Source organism: Oryx dammah, unplaced genomic scaffold (assembly GCF_014754425.2).
Source record: "Oryx dammah isolate SB20612 unplaced genomic scaffold, SCBI_Odam_1.1 HiC_scaffold_27, whole genome shotgun sequence".
Lineage (NCBI taxonomy): Eukaryota > Metazoa > Chordata > Mammalia > Artiodactyla > Bovidae > Oryx > Oryx dammah.
Genome location: NW_024070211.1, coordinates 79672114 through 79689088, shown reverse-complemented (window position 1 = coordinate 79689088; position 16975 = coordinate 79672114). Strand labels below are relative to the sequence as shown.

Sequence of the window (16975 nt, the reverse complement as noted above, 5' to 3'; positions counted from 1 at the left end):
TTACCAGTTCCTGGCACTTAATAGATACCTATTTAATCCTCGTTGAATGAGTGAATGACTGCAATGAAAGAATACTTTTGAGAATCATCCAGTGAACCACTATAAAAAATTAGAAAGTAGTATTCAAGGTTATATTCTCTCTAGACTCTCTTTCTTTGAGCAGAGTGTTCCAGTATCTGTGGTTGCATTCTTTTTACACTTCCAGGAGCCTCTAAGAAATAGTAACACATAAGGACTTGAAAAGTGATTTGGGATTGGCATGTAACACTTTGTCAAAACAAAAACTGCACACAAATGAAGACAACAGGAATGTGAATAATCCCTCTAAGGAACAGAGGAATATACGGTATTCCTCATAGAGGATGAAGGATGTCAATTCACATATTCATGAAATGTATTCAAACTTTGACAATACTTTATTATTTTGCTTGTGCTTTGGCATGAAGTTAGAGACAGATATATTGTCCTATGAGGTATACAATTAGCATGTGTTTTAAGTGATTCTAGTGATATTGCTCAGTTACTATTCCTGACATATAAAACCCTATAGGGCTTTTATCTTTCTTATTTTTACAGATAAACTAACGCAATCTTGAACTCCACTCTAGCAGAGAACAGAGTGACATTCTTGATTCTCTTTTCAACCAACTGCCTATGTTAGAGATTTATGTGATATTCATTTTTTGTACCAGCATGGCAATTTTTGACTATTTCAGGTTTTCTCCAGCATATCTGATAAAGTATCTATATTATATTCTCTTAGGGAAAGGCTAGGACTAGAGGAAAGAGCAAATTTATTGTAAAAATTGCAACCCAGATCTATGCTCCAGGGAAAGAGTCAAAGAACATTAAAAGAAAATGATTGATTCAAATTAGAGGCTTTTCACTATTTTTCATATATTTAAAATATAAGAATCGTATTTAATACTATGTCTGTAACAATTTAAACATGTTCATTCTTCTCTTACTCATATTCCTTTATTTTTTCCCCACCAAATTTTGAGCTTGGTTTTCCTGTTAGCGTTATTTCCACCAAAATATTTTTTGAAACTATTCAAAAACATTTATAGTACCTTAAAAGTATATTTTTCAGCAGAATCTAATTGTTAGGCAAAAATATTTGTTTTCCATTATTAACACACCTGTGTGTAAACTAATTCTGTGATCACTACAATTATAAATTTAAAACCTTTGGGGACTCAACTCTACCCAATAGTCTTCTACCTATTACTAAAATATCAAAAGTTAATTGGAAGTAAACTTGTAATATGTATTCTTTGCACATATTCCTGTAAAGAACTTCTATGTCTAGTTAAGACAATAGGGATATTTGTGTTATGATAATTTCTGATATTAATAGTATTTCTATAATATGTCAAACCACTTTTGAATGTCTTTTTTAAAAAAAATCTGTTTTTTCATTCTGTAACTGTAAGCTTCTGTGAATGAGGGTATTTTCACTGTAAAACAAATTATTATCCAGAGAAATGTCTTTTGTAAATGCAGCATTTGATTTTGACAATTTTAAAAATTTCTGGATCTGGGATAGCCTTGAAAAGTATTTTCAGGGCTAGATCAACCAAGTTAATACTCTAAAGGCAATTTTCTTGGTTGTATCATATAAATCAACAAACACTTCACTACAGCAAAACTGAACCCATATGGGGATGATATCAATTTGAAATGCTATCACTGAATCTTAATTTCCATGGAGTCTCAAAAACCAGTGAAAACAATTTTCATTTCTTCCCATTGCTAGATATCACATTTAGATATGAAGAATCTATGTTCATTAAAAATATATCAAACACATATATGTAAATTGCTCTCTTAAATTATTCATAAGTTTCTCCCTTCAGTTTTGTAAGTAGCATTCTTTCTCTACATTTGGTTTATCATTCCCAAAGGTTTTCAAGGTGTTAATTTTGTACTCTCCATTTCAGTTTAATGAGCAAATCAGTTGTTATTTGCCTGACATTCATAAAATGTTGCTTAATTTTGGTGGGTGTAGAATCTTTTAGTTTTATTAAGCTGATAAATATTTTAGCCACAAAAGTGATGCCTTCAGTCAGTTTTGTCTTATTTGGCTATATTGTAGCAGTTTGTCAAATTACTACTGATAATTGAATAAACTCTGTATTCAAGACAGTTTTATTTTGAATATTTTTTAATTCCTAATTTTGTTGCCATTCATCTAAGCCTCCTGCATGGAAGTTTTGCAAATTTAAAATAGGAGGAAAGAAGGGATAAAGAAGGAGACACTTATTTTTAAGACTAAGACTTTTTTCATATTTTGTTTTGTGTTTTAAGTATGGAGATCTTTGCTATATTTATACCTAGGGGAAAATAACATTTGATATTTTTGTTGTATTATATTTGTATTTTTTGAGACAACATAGAGAAGAAAGTACAGACCTGGGTTAATAAAGCCTGTGTGCAGTTCCCTTATCAACCACGTGACTATGATCATTAACTCTCTGAATTGCAGTTTCTATATTGGTGAGATTTAATATGTTAAACAGCTGATTTGACCTACTCACTTGATATAATATTTTATTAGTCATTTAGTACATTTGAAAGCATTTTACTATTAAAAAAAATGTATATTATACTCACTTCCTTCCATACTTTAAATCTGGAGTCTATTAAAGGTGTATGACAAGAATCATATTGAATAAATAAGCACATCTGTCTTGGCGTCTAAAATGCCTCCTTCACAGTATAACATTCTTCCCATCTTAACAAACAACTGACTAGTCATTTTAATGTCATTAGTAGTGCTAACATTTCTCCTTGAAAAGTTAAATGATGCAACACATTTATCTCTCAGTTAAAATATTAATTTTAAATAATTTTTTAATGCAATGTCCCTTAAAGACTTAAAACTCATAATATTAACACAAGTATAGGTATCATCATGCCTGCTTCAACCTAGATCTAATCAGTAAAATAATTAATAGTTGGATTTCTTGCTACAAAGTTTTCCCTTTTTGATTTATAGAGCTTGTAAATATGAGTGAAAGTTTCTTCAGGATTAATATACTTGGGATTCCAGCCATAGCTCAATTTGGTTGTAAAAGTCCAATGCATTTATTTTATACAGCATTCTCAGGGGGGTGAAATCAACTTTTAAGGTAAATCAAAACAGTATGTACAAAGGAAATATACATATTTTTATATAGTTTAGTATTTTCATGGAGAAATACAAAATGTGAACATAGATCTTTTCTACATGCAGTCTCACTTTCTCTTCTTGTGTATGATTGTTTATATCAGTCAGTTCAGTTCAGTTCAGTTCAGTTCAGTTCAGTCGCTCAGTCATGTCTGACTCTTTGCGACCCCATGAATTGCAGCACGCCAGGCCTCCCTGTCTATCACCATCTCCCGGAGTTCACTCAGACTCATGTCCTTCAAGTTGGTGATGCCATCCAGCCATCTCATCCTCTGTCGTCCCCTTCTCCTCCTGCCCCCAATCCCTCCCAGCATTAGAGTCTTTTCCAGTGAGTCCACTCTTCGCATGAGGTGGCCAAAGTACTGGAGTTTCAGCTTTAGCATCATTCCTTCCAAAGAACACCCAGGGCTGATCTCCTGTAGACTGGACTGGTTGGATCTCCTTGCAGTCCAAGGGACCCTCAAAAGTCTTCTCCAACACCACAGTTCAAAAGCATCAATTCTTTGGCGCTCAGCTTTCTTCACAGTCCAACTCTCACATCCATACATGACCACAGGAAAAACCATAGCCTTGACTAGACGGACCTTTGTTGGCAAAGTAATGTCTCTGCTGTTGAATATGCTATCTAGGTTGGTCATAACAAATATGCGTAGAGTACACACCCTTTTGTGTGAATAAGTCAATGATTGCCATATTTTTCTAAACGTTAGTCACTGCTATTATCTGAGAGCTGAATAAAGCTTCATTGGGCATAACTTCAGAAGAATAGATCTGGTTTACCTGAAAGCATGAATTTCTGTATTGTAATAAAATATTATATTTGTTGAAAGAATAAGTGAAATAAAACATGGATTATGTACCTTCTGTATTTTAACATTTCATTTATTGGCATGTTTTATTTCTGTGTATTCTGTCTGGATTTTCTTTCTATATTTTAGTTGCTTCCACAGTCCTTCCATATTACATTACAAGATTACTAAAATAAGGTTTGCTTTGTTTGAATTCATGCTTTAAAATAGCATCACAAGATAATTTATATAATGCAAACTAGAATAGCTAGCCATTTAGCAATCTAAATGGACAGAATTGAAAGTTATACTGCATTTGTGTATGCATTCATAAATTACCTAGTGCTGTAGGTATAACAGTGAATAATAAAGATCTCTGTCCTCATTGTGCTTAACATCTAATGGCACCCAGATATATGAATAAAAAGTAAAATTGTAAAGAAATACAAGTTTAAATTTGCCATTCTAAATCACAAAATGAAGTAAAATGTATGGTGGAAAAATCAGAACATAGATGGCTTCTTAAAGGAAATGATGTTTGTGATATCAAAAACAGGAGCAAATTAAGCAAGTAGAGGCATTTCAGGTAGGGAGTAGTGTGTACACAGGGTATTTTGGAAATTCTTCCTAGTAATTTCTATGAATAGCTAATTTTTTACAATAAAAATTATTTTATTGCAAACAAGTACCTACATACCTTTATTTGTAAAAGGTATTTTTGTTGTTAATATGAATGTTATTGCTGTTTTTATTAATAATATACGTTTTTGTGTTTACCTGAATTTATCTACAATTTCATTTCAGCTACTTGTTCTGGACTGAGTGGGGACAAATGCCCTGCATTGGAAAGGCTCGCTTAGATGGCTCAGAGAAGGTTGTCCTCGTGAGCATGGGAATAGCATGGCCAAATGGTATCTCCATTGACTTTGAGGTCTGTTGGATGTCTTAAGTGTTTAAACTGCATTAAATGCAAACTTGCTTTACTCCATTTTTAGTTTTCTCTTATTTTCTTTGTAAAACACTTAATAAAAAACAGCTTGTAATATTACTTTTTAATCAATCTTAGGAAAATAAATTGTACTGGTGTGATGCTCGAACAGACAAGATAGAAAGAATTGACCTTGAGACTGGAGGGAATCGTGAGATGGTGCTGTCAGGGAGCAATGTGGATATGTTTTCAGTTGCAGTCTTTGGGGCTTACATCTACTGGTCTGACAGGTAATTTATTTTTTCATAAGTATTTGAGTCTCAAAATGTTATTTTAGTGTCAGTTGCTTTACCCTTGTAGGATTAGCCATTTCTTAGCAAGGTCACAAAAAAATCTCACAAAATCATGTAATTTCCACACAAAAAAGGGCAGTTGCTCTTGCTATTCCAGGTTCAACCCTTTCAATGTCACAGACTAATGTTGGTTTCTTTCCCTTCTGCTGGGCCATCTGTTATCTTGAGCTTAAATAGCTGGTTTGGTTTGAATTAGTTAAAGATTTTTAATCGTGTATGTTCGGCTTCTTGGCAGAGCACATGCCAATGGGTCCATCAGAAGGGGCCACAAGAATGATGCTACAGAAACCGTAACCATGAGAACGGGTCTTGGAGTCAACCTGAAGGAGGTTAAAATCTTTAACCGAGTAAGAGAGAAAGGTCAGTGCTCTTCTATTATCAATACATTTTGTTATTTTTTCTCTTATTTTTTTAAACATTTAATTATCAAACTTAACTTAGGTATTAATTTTTATAAGTCCCAAACCTCAAGACCCTCTTTTTTTTTTACCCTCTAATTTCTAACAAAAATCATATGATAGCCTAATTAAATTAAATATAATCATTCATGGATAAATATTTTTGCCTCAACAGTGCATGTATATGGACATGTTATATACTTGGCCTGTCTTCAGTGCAGGTTTAGACTAAGTAATATAGAAACATTTGATAAATACATATATTTAACCTAAGTATACAAAGTACTCTTGCCTGGAAAATCCCGTGGACAGAGGAGCCTGGTAGGCTGCAGTCCATGGGGTCGCTAAGAGCCGGACACGACTGAGTGACTTCACTTTGACTTTTCACTTTCATGCATTGGAGAAGGAAATGACAACCCACTCCAGTGTTCTTGCCTAGAGAATCCCAGGGATGGGGGAGCCTGGTGGGCTGCCGTCTATGGGGTCACACAGAGTCAGACACGACTGAAGCGACTTAGCAGCAGCAGCAGCATACAAAGCACAATTAGGATCTTAGCAAAAAGCAGCCAAAATGTTTTTTTGATTTTATTTAGAACTGACCAAATATGCTGCATTACTTGGACTAAAAGGTTGTGTTAATGTCAGATTATATTTTAATATATAAAGTGATGATGGCTCTGGAAGGTTGCTATTAGTGTGAAATGTGTCCATAGTCATCATTTCTTTGAAATATGTTTCTTTAAAGCATTTTTCTTGAAAATGTTTTTAAATTGGTATGATAGTGACTTAGATATTTTTTAATATCACTTCTATTAAGATAATATTCATTTTAAGTGTCCATTAGAATAAATTATAATTTTCTTGACATCAAACAAAGTATATAACATTAATTGTTTTGAGGACAATGATGGATTCATAGAGGAGAATTAGTCTGACATAGAAATCTTAATAGCATACTACACACTCACTCAAAACTGGAGTAAAAACCTTATGCCCAGTATATTTAGGATGTTAGGAACATTGGAACCATAAGTTTCTTTGATACCTTATATACTTCATAGACACAGGTAGTGCTTCTTTGTTTTTATTGGTGAACTCAGTTCATGTTTTGAGTGAATTAGTACTTGTTCCAAAGATTACAATACTTGAAACCTATTGTAATCTCAGTATCAAGTTTCAAAAAAATTATGTATTTAACTAATAGATTAAGGTTAACTTTTAAGTAATTCTCTTTAGATGGTCAGGGGAGCAGAAGAGTGTGAAATTATAAATCTGATATTTTAAAGTAGAGTGACTAAAAAAAAAACAACACAAAATAGTACTTTACAGTGTTTGAATTTTTTACTGACTAGTCTAAAATTAAGAATAAAATAATCCAGAAGATTCAGTGTTAATTTTTAATATGTTTCTAAGAGAAAACTATATAGAAAACAAAAGCAAAACCACAATGTTTATGTGTATCTTTTTCTTCTCTCTAGGGACCAATGTTTGTGCCAGGGACAATGGGGGATGTCAGCAGCTCTGTCTTTATCGAGGAAATTCCTGGAGAACTTGCGCTTGTGCCCATGGATATTTGGCAGAAGATGGAGTTACATGCCTAAGGCACGAAGGCTATTTGCTGTATTCAGGGAGAACAATATTAAAAAGTATACATCTTTCTGATGAAACCAACTTAAATTCACCAATAAGGCCATATGAAAATCCACATTATTTCAAGAATGTCATAGCCTTGGCTTTTGACTATAATCAAAGAAAAGGTACCAACCGAATCTTCTACAGTGATGCACACTTTGGAAATATACAGCTTATTAAAGATAACTGGGAAGACAGACAAGTAATTGTTGAAAGTAAGTACAACTTTTTTTTAAATAATTTAGTGGAAACGAGTATCATTTGGAGTAGTAGAGAAATTAGAGTGATGATTGCATGTAGCAATTACATTTTCCTAGAGTTTTTATTCTAAAACAAGTACAACTATATCATCCAAACCCCCAAAACTCAAAGAAGCAATTAACTGCTTAGCATATACAGCATGAATATTATGATTATTAGCTTCTAATCATGGAACATTCAATATATTCCTTTATAATGTTTATTATAAATGTTTATTAAAATTAATGGGAAATAATTTTCAGTATAAAACTTACTAATTTTATTTTCTTCTAATGGGAGAAATTATAGCTTTATGGATAGCTATCTAATTATATTTGGTGAATTTTGTTTTCTCAAATATCAGAGATTATTTTTGGTTTGTGTGCATGTATATGTATATAACATTCTTGATAAGAGAATGTAACTAATGAGTTAACATTTTTAAGACATTTCTAAAATTTTATAAGACAGTCATTTTAATATTTTATGGGACTCAAATGTAATATTGTACGAATTATCTATATAATTTAGAGAAACCTCTTCCTGTCATCCAACTTTACAGGGACTATCTTCCTATTCCTCATTTAACACCTCTATGTGATTTCCATATATTCCTTACTCTCCCAATTTTACTTTATTGAGGTCAATCTTTTGTCATTACTCTTTACATTTCAGAATAATACATAAATTTATTGTAAAATGTTCCAGTAATATTGATTTTAAATGAAGTTTTTGTCCCATCACTGCAACATCAATTCCATTTACTTACTTGTGACAGCTGTCATGCCTCCAGAATTTTCTATAGTTATGTGTTTCATTTGTAATTACAAAAATGGAATGATCTATAAAATATTCACCTGCTTTTTTTCACTTAGAATATATCTTTAAAAGCTTTCACTTAAGTATGTAAGGCTCTATCTCATTATTTTGAAAGCCTCTATCTATCCTGTGTCTGTGTGCCAAGTCACTTCCGTCGTGTCCAGTTCTTTGCAACTCTAGGGACTAGAGCCCACTGGGCCCCTCTGTCCGTGAGATTTCCCAGGCAAGAATACTGGAATGGGTTGCCATGCCCTTGACCAGGGGGTCTTCCCGACCCAGGAATTGAACCCTAGTCTCTTATGTCTCCTGCACTGACAGGCACGTTCTTTACCACTAGTGCCTCCTGGGAAGCCCATCTCTCCTGTACTAAGGGTAAACTAATTTATTTAACCATTTTCTTTTTAAAAAAATATAAATGTATTTATTTTAATTGGAGATTAATTACTTTACAATATTGTATTGGTTTTGCCATACATCAACATTAACCATTTTCTTATTGACAATCATTTAGGTTATTTTGGTGTCTTATCATTACGTACAATGTCACATAAATATTTTTTCACACATGTGAATATTGCTTTTGTATAGAATCCTAGAAATAGAACTGTAAAATCAATGTTTATTTTTATAACTGGTCAAATTTCTTTTCAAGAAGACTACATTAATATATAATTTCATCAACTACTTATGAAAAAGACTTATTTTCCCTCACTTTGGACAACAATGACTTTATAATATTTACTATCATATACCTAATAGATAAAAGAGTCAACTTATGTTAATATAAATATATATTAACTAGAGAGATAACTAGATAACTAGAGAGATCCAGTATCTACTCATATATTTTACTCATGTGAAAAATAGATACTTTATGTCAAACTCTATTATACATTACCATCCCATGGTAGGCCTGCTATAGTTTATTTTGTTCTTTCAACATTTAATATCCTCAAAATCCTTTGGGTCTATTCAAATCTGACTCAGCCTTTCCAAGTCAGTTTAAGTGTGTGCTTTCAAGTACATACAAATATAAAATATTATTTCTTTATTCTGTAGGGTACCATACTTATTGATAGTTTTATAGCAATTTGTATATTCTAGCACAAATATACATATAGCATTGTATATTCATGCTATTTTGCCTTCTAGCGTGTGTGTAAATATGAAGATACGACTATAAGTATACTGATCATAGAGTTCAGACATTTGAGAGTTGTTGATTCTTTAGTTATATCTCTATGAAGTTTATAATTCTCTTTGGACCTCCCTCCATTTTCTTAGACTAATACAATTTAGAGTTGAATGTGCTCATGTTGCACATGTAATCTATTAACTTTTTCATTTTTTGTGCTCCAGATTCCTTGTCAGACATTTTGGGTATAAACATAGAAGCCACAGCTTAAGAAGAAAACTATAAGTAAACAAACTATTGAAATTTAAAAAATTAAATTTCTATTGAAATTTAATAGAGTCTCTAAGATACTAAAGGTCTAGAGAATAAATAATCTGTCTGGGGAAGGGAAGAGGGTACCACTGAACTGAGTCAAGGAATCTTAAGTGATCAAAAATATGTTCATAATAATAATAGATATTTGCCTTTTTTACAGTGTTAAAAATTGTACCAATGGTGGAAAAACCATTGTGGCTAACCTGCTGATACCTTAGCATTAATCAAGACAGCAGCACCAAACAGTACTAGTAGTGATTACATTTTTCACTGCCACTTAATAGCTGGGAAAAAAAAAAAAAAAGCCAGTTTAATTTAAGAATGTCCTTGAAGAAAAGGTAAAAAAAATTTTTTATTAAATCTTAATCTTTCCTAATCCTTCAGATTATACCTCTTTATTATACTCTGTGATAAAATACAAATAAGGAACTTCTATTGCATTCTTAAGTCCAACGGCTGCTAAAGGAAACTGAGTATTTCTGTCTTTATATAAATCCATGGTTCTTTTAACTGACATTATTTTTGACTTGAATGAGGAACAGACAAACTATGATTATTCAGACATGGTTGTGTGGCAGACTGAATACAACTCGTCTATCATTTCAAGGAAAATAACCTACATTTGTTGCAAATAATAAAAATCAAGCTTTCATGTAAAAATTAAATTTTTAGAAGAATTGTGTCTACTATAATAAGCTTGATAGTTTCCCAATACTTAAAGGCTTTTCTGATGAGATGGGTAGTGGTATTACTAGTGATTTGGGGGATTGTTGCATACTGAAATTGTCAACATTTGGAAAATATCTGCAACTCAGAGAACCAACATTTTCCTAATGACATGATAAAATCATTCCTGGGTAAATGATCCATTAAGAGTATAAGATAGACCAATGAATTTAATGCAATAGAGTATGAAACATTCATTACTATGGTTTCTGATTCTACACTGAATCTAACCTTTAAGTAACTTTCACTTTCCATGTTTTGTAGTATAAAAGGATATTCAGAATTATCTGAAAGGCTATTAAAACCCTGTTTCCTTTTTCAACTCTGTAGCTGTGTGAATTTGGACTGTCTTTATAAATTCCAACTAAAATAACACAACAATTTTGAAGTAGATGTGAGAATTCAGCTGTATTCTAGTAATCCAGTCATTAAGCACACTGATAAAATGATAAAACATTGCTTTTTCTCATTTAAAAAATGCAGCTATTTTCACAGATGATGGTATTTATATTAGTGTCCTATCATTTTTGTTTTTTAAAATATATTAATACATATTAAAACATTTTTCAGTTTAAATTTCTAACAAGGTAATAGATAATACCTCACACATATAAAAGTTTTCCTGGAGTCTTCAATATTTTTTAAGAGTGCAAAAGTCCTCAGAACAAAAATAATTGCAAACTACTCTTCTAGACGAAAGGCTCATAAAATTTGAAGTGTAAATGTATGGAAAAGCAAAGAGTAGACAAGGAGTGACACATCATTTGGTATGATTAGAATATGGGTTGTATGGCATGAATGGTGTGAGAAGAGCCTAGCGTCCTAGAGAGAAGTCCAATATTGAAGGATTTGGTTTGTCAAGAAAAGAGTATTAAAATTTTTATTGAAAGGTAATTAAAAGTGTACCATTCAATAGTTTTTGGTATATTCCATTATAAATTTTTAAAATTAGATAAACATATGTAAAACTTAGCATTTGCCATTTCAACTATTTTTAATTGAATAATTCAGTGATGTCAATTATGTTCACAGTATTGTGTAACCCTCACCATCATGTATCTCCAAAACATTTCTTTCTCTTTAAACACAAACCTCATTGAAGCAATTATTCCCCATTCCCCATCCTTGTATTCTCTGGTAACCTTTCATCTATTTTTTTCTGTATAAATTTGGCTATTGTATATATTTCATATAAATGGAGTCATACAATATTTGTTTTATTGTGTGTTGTAACTCACTCAGCATATTTTGAAGGTTAACTCATGTTGTAGGTATCAGAAGTTGATCTGCCTCATTATGGCTGAACTATGTTCTCTTGTATGTGTATGCTGCTGCTGCTGCTAAGTCGCTTCAATCATGTCCGACTCTGTGCGACCCCATCCCTGGGATTCTCCAGGCAAGAATACTGGAGTGGGTTGCCATTTCCTTTTCCAATGCATGAAAGTGAAAAGTGAAAGGGAAGTAGCTCAGTCATGTCCGACTCTTCGTGACCCCATGGACTGCAGCCTACCAGGCTCCTCCCTCCATGGGATTTTCCAGGCAAGAGTACCGGAGTGGGTTGCCATTGCCTTCTCCGTGTATGTATATAACATATTTTATTTATCCATTTATCTGTTTATGGATTCTTGAGTTACTTCTACCCTTAGTTATTGTGAAAATGGTACAGTAATCACTGATATACTAATATTTAAGATAAAGAGTTTCAATTTTTTTAGTAAAGGGAAAACAATGGGAAGCGTTAAGGCATGTGTTTAATAGGATTTCTGTTTTAAGAAGATAACTCTGGTTATGTTATTTTGATAATATTTAAGAGATGCCATAGGAGTTTGTTGCTGTGTTACAGATCCCATTTCTATAACGGTAACTTGGAAACAGCTCAATCAAAGTATATATGTACTCTTGTTCAGTTGCTTTCTTTTTATTTGGTTGATAGTTTCCTTCACTGTAAAAAAGCTTATTGGTTTTATATGGTCACATTTATTTTCACCTTTATTGCTCTTCCTGAGGAGACAGATGCAAAAAAAAAAAAAAAAAAAAAACACTTTTTTTTTTTTTTAACTGGGTCAACTGCATTACTATCAATTGATCTATTAAAAATTTCTATTTCTTCCTAATTTAAGTCTTGTAAAATTGTATATTGATAGGAATTTATCCATTTTTCTAGGTTGTTCAATTTGTTGGTATGTTTTGAAGTAATCTTATTATCCTTTGTATTTCTGTGTTGTTACCTGTAAGGCTAGACTGAGATTTTTCTTGGTTCTTGGCATAGACCTATATTACTATAAACTTCCCTCTTAGAATTGTTTTTGCTCTGTCCTGAAAATTTAGGACTGTTGTACTTTTCTTTTCATTTGTCTCAAGATATTTTTCTCTTTTCTCTTAAATATCTTCAGTGATCCACTGATTAAGAAGAATGTTGTTTGGTTTCCACATGTTTGTATACTTTTTGCAGTTTTCTTCTTCTAAATGATTTCCAGTTTCATAACACTGCAGTCAGAAAACAATGCTTAATTCAATCTTCATTTATTAAGACATGTTTTGTGGCCTAACGTGATCTATCCTTGAGAATATTCCATGTGCACTTGAAAGGAATGTGTATTTTGCTGTTTTAGGATGAAATGTTCTCTAGTTAAATCTATCTGGTCTAAGATGTCATTTAACCCAATGTTTCCTCATCAGTTTCTGTCTAGCTGATCTATTCAATGATGTAAGTAGTTATGTTAAAGTTTCCTCCTCTTACTGTATTACTGTTCTCTTTTTATGTATTATTTGCTTTATGTATTTAGGTGCTGCTATGTTGGGTGCATAGATATTTACAAATGTTATAGCCTCTTGGTTGATTAATCTCCCTTTTTCAGTACATGATGCCCTCCTTTTTCCCTTGATAAAATCTTTGTTTAAAAGTATATTGCTACCCCACATTCTGTTTGTTTCCATTTACATAGCATATAAGTTTTATCCCTTCACTTTGTGCATCTTCAGATATATGATTCTCTAGTAGGCATTTAGCAACACTGTCTTTTAATTGGAGCCTTTTGTTCATTTAAAGTGATTTTTGACAACTATGTACATATTGCTCTTTTGTTAATCATTTTCTGGTTGTTTTGTGATTATTTTGTTCCTTTCTTCTTGTTCTCTTTTTGTAATTTGTTGACTTTCTTTAGTATTATGTTTGTATTTCTTTCTCTATTTTGTTATCTATGTATTACCAATTTTTTGCATGTGGTTCATATGTAACAACCTACATATAAGGATGATGGTTGCATATATTTGAGCACATTCTAAAAGTAGTACACTGTTACTGCCCCTCTTTTATAATCTGTGTGTTGCTTTTCTATTTTAGATGTAATTTTTTTTGCCTCTTTTGTCTTTTAATCTTCATACTAGCTTTATAGGTAGTTGATCCATTACCTTTACTACATGTTTGGGATTTACCGGTAGGATTTTTTTCTAGTTTTTTTCTTATTTTTCATTATGTCCTTTTTATTTTCTGTTTAATGATGCCCCTTTAATATTTCTTATAAGGTCAGCTGAGTGGTGATGAACTCTTTTTTTTCATTTTTGCTTATCTGGGAAACTTTGTATCTCTCCTTTAATTGTGAATAACCACTGGTATATTCTTATCAGAAGTTTTTTGTTTTTTTTCTTTTCCCTATCCCCCAGCAATTTGTATATATCAAGCAAGTTCCTTCTGGCCTGTGAAGTTTCTGCTGTAAGGTCATTAAATAGATAGTCTTTGTGGGTTTCCTAACTTATTTTTCTCTTGCTGATTTTAAGATTCTCTCTTTAACTTTTGATATTTTGATTATAGCATGTCTTGGTGTGAGTCTTTTTTGGTTCATCTTGTCTGATACCCTCTGGCTTCCTGGACTTGGCTAGCTGTTTCCTTTTCCAGGTTATGGAAGTTTTCAACCATTATTTATTCAAACAGTTTTTCTGTCCCTTTCTATTTATCTTTCTTGAATTCCTATAATACAAATCATAGTATTGCATGGTATTGTTCCAGAGATCTCTTAAAATATATTCATTTGTAAAAAAATTACTATCTGTTCATTTGCTCTCCCAATTGGGTTATTTCCACTAATCTGCCTTGCAGATTGTGAGTCTTTCCTGCATCCTCTAATCTTCTATTGACTCCCCTCTTTGTATTTTTTATTTCAGTTAATGTATCCTTTGGTTCAGATTGGTTCACTTAAAAAACTTTTTCTCTTTTGTGGAAGTGCTGAGTTCATCCATTTGTCTCTCAAGATTGGTGAGCCTATTTAACTATTTTTTTGAGTTTCCTATCAGGTAAATTGTTTATCTCTGTTTTGTTTGGATTATTTTCTGAGGTTTTGATTTGTACTTTCATTTGAAGTTTGTCTCCTCTTTGTGCCTAACTGTATTTGTTTCTAGGTTTTCAGTATAAATTAGCTATGTCTCCTACTCTTGAACGAGTGGACTTATGTACAAAGTGTCTTGTTTGGCCCAGAGACACAACCCCCTGTGCTTACCAGAATCAGGTGGTAAAGCAGTGTGTGCTTTCCAATTGTCTTTGGGGTGTAACTGCTGAAGGTGCACTGGGGACGGTGTTGGCCCCTAAGCCAACTGGCTATAACCTCTGACTCCAACTGTTGTGGGCAATCTGATAGGTGTTCAGCCAAAGCAGCTTTCCAGGTTTTGGAGAGAGAGAAACCCACTGGCCAAATTGAATAAGTTGGGTAGGGCTGGTACTTGGAAACACTAGGGCCAGGTGCACAGTATAGCTGAGTTGATGGAAAATGACAAAATGGGTCAGGTTGGGTAGAAAGAGAGTTGAAAAATGTGGTGCCTTTCAGCACTTCTGTACCTGGCAAAAATTCCAAAAGATTCCTGTTACTCTGGCACATGCTATAAAATCAGTCAACATAACTCCTTAGTATATGACCTAGGTACTTTTCAAGCTACTGCTTCTGCACTGGAACTCAGAATGATTGAATGTGTGCACAACCTCTTTGCAAGCCAAGTCTTGGTTTCCCATAACCCTTCAGTTCTCTTGGACATAAGCCTCACTGATTTTTAAAGTCAGATGTTATGAGAGTTCTTCTTTCCAATGCAAGTATCTGAGGCTGGGGAGGCTGGTGTGACACTTAGAGCCATTTGCAACCATGATATTCCTCCTGCTTGTGTGTCTCCACTTTAGCTGTGTGGGTTCTAATTAGATTACCATATTTCTCTTTTTTCTTGTCTTGATGGAGCCTTTTCTTTATACCCATAGCTGTAGAAAATCCATTCCGCTAGTGTTCAGGTCATTCTCAGATATAGTTGCTCCACATGTAGTTGTAATTTTGGTGTGTCTGTGGAAGGAGATGAACTGACTCTTCCTACCTTGTTGGTATCCTATTTTGATAAATCTGGAATAACACATTTCATTTTGTTGCATCTTTTACCAAAAAAATAAATTCACTAAATATTTAATGAGAGCTCTAAATACTTTCACAAATCAGATTTAAGTTTATATCCTTTATATATCTGAATACAGGGAAAGACTAGAATGAAGGCTCTCCTTTATCTTTTCAATTCATGTAGAATGAATTTTTTACTCTAAGGTATAAAAGGTAATATAGAAAGAGCCACCAAATTAAATGTGTGTATTACCTGCTTAAAGTATGACACAGATTATTAGGTATGGGCAACTAAAGATGAGAAGGTCTGTTTTTAAACCTCTTGGACTTCAAAGTTACAGGTAAAGGAAAGTGTCACAGTTTACTTTTTATATGTGAAGAGTCAAGACCACTTGACTACTACTATCTGCGACTACTATCTGACCACTACTGCTACTATCATGGTCAATATGATATTGAAAATTAAAACACTAAGAATATCTCTGACTTTAAAACATAGCATGATTGATAACTTATAATAAAAATTAGATAATTTCAAAAACAAGTTTTTCCTTAAATAATAAACAGAACAGAAATATAAACCTGTTAGAATGATTGAAGCATCAGACTTATAAGCCCTTAAAATATGGATCCTATAAAGGAACAGGAGTAAGTTTAGAGCCTGGGGTGAGGCTACCACATAGGAAAATAATGCTGAAGTAAAACCATGCCATCTCCTTCATGGACCACTGTCCTGTGTGAAGTTTTTACCTCAGAGGCTTAGAGAATACAGAAACAATCCTGTGACCAACACTAACACTGTTCTTTTTGTAGGTTAACTGCCTTTCAAGTTCTCATATGCTCTGTAGAACAAAAATCCAAGTGAATTATGTAAGAAAAGAGCTGCAGCTTAGGGCCCAGAGGACAAGTGAAAGCAACTGAACCAACAAACTAAAAGCAATGAGTGTCAGAAGAGAGGTTAAAAAATAACTAGTTTACTTAAGGAGAGTCTGCAAATTCAAATTACACAATAAATGTATTTTAAAGAAAGACAGCTAGAAAAAAGGATACCAATCAGCAGATGAATGAAAACAAATAATAGAACAATTAGAAGTAGACTTTTATAG

At 32.8% G+C, this 16975-nt stretch overlaps 1 protein-coding gene across 1 annotated transcript in view; it reads left to right on the top strand.

Annotated features, from left to right (window-relative positions):
• The window catches only part of LRP1B (LDL receptor related protein 1B), a 762233-nt gene that overhangs the window by 182427 nt on the left and 562831 nt on the right, over positions 1 to 16975 (top strand). Inside the window, exons 15-18 of the mRNA XM_040227930.1 lie at positions 4765 to 4891; positions 5066 to 5178; positions 5477 to 5601; positions 7118 to 7486. Of these exons, the coding sequence (XP_040083864.1) occupies positions 4765 to 4891; positions 5066 to 5178; positions 5477 to 5601; positions 7118 to 7486 (734 nt within the window). The remainder of the gene's footprint in view (positions 1 to 4764; positions 4892 to 5065; positions 5179 to 5476; positions 5602 to 7117; positions 7487 to 16975) is intronic.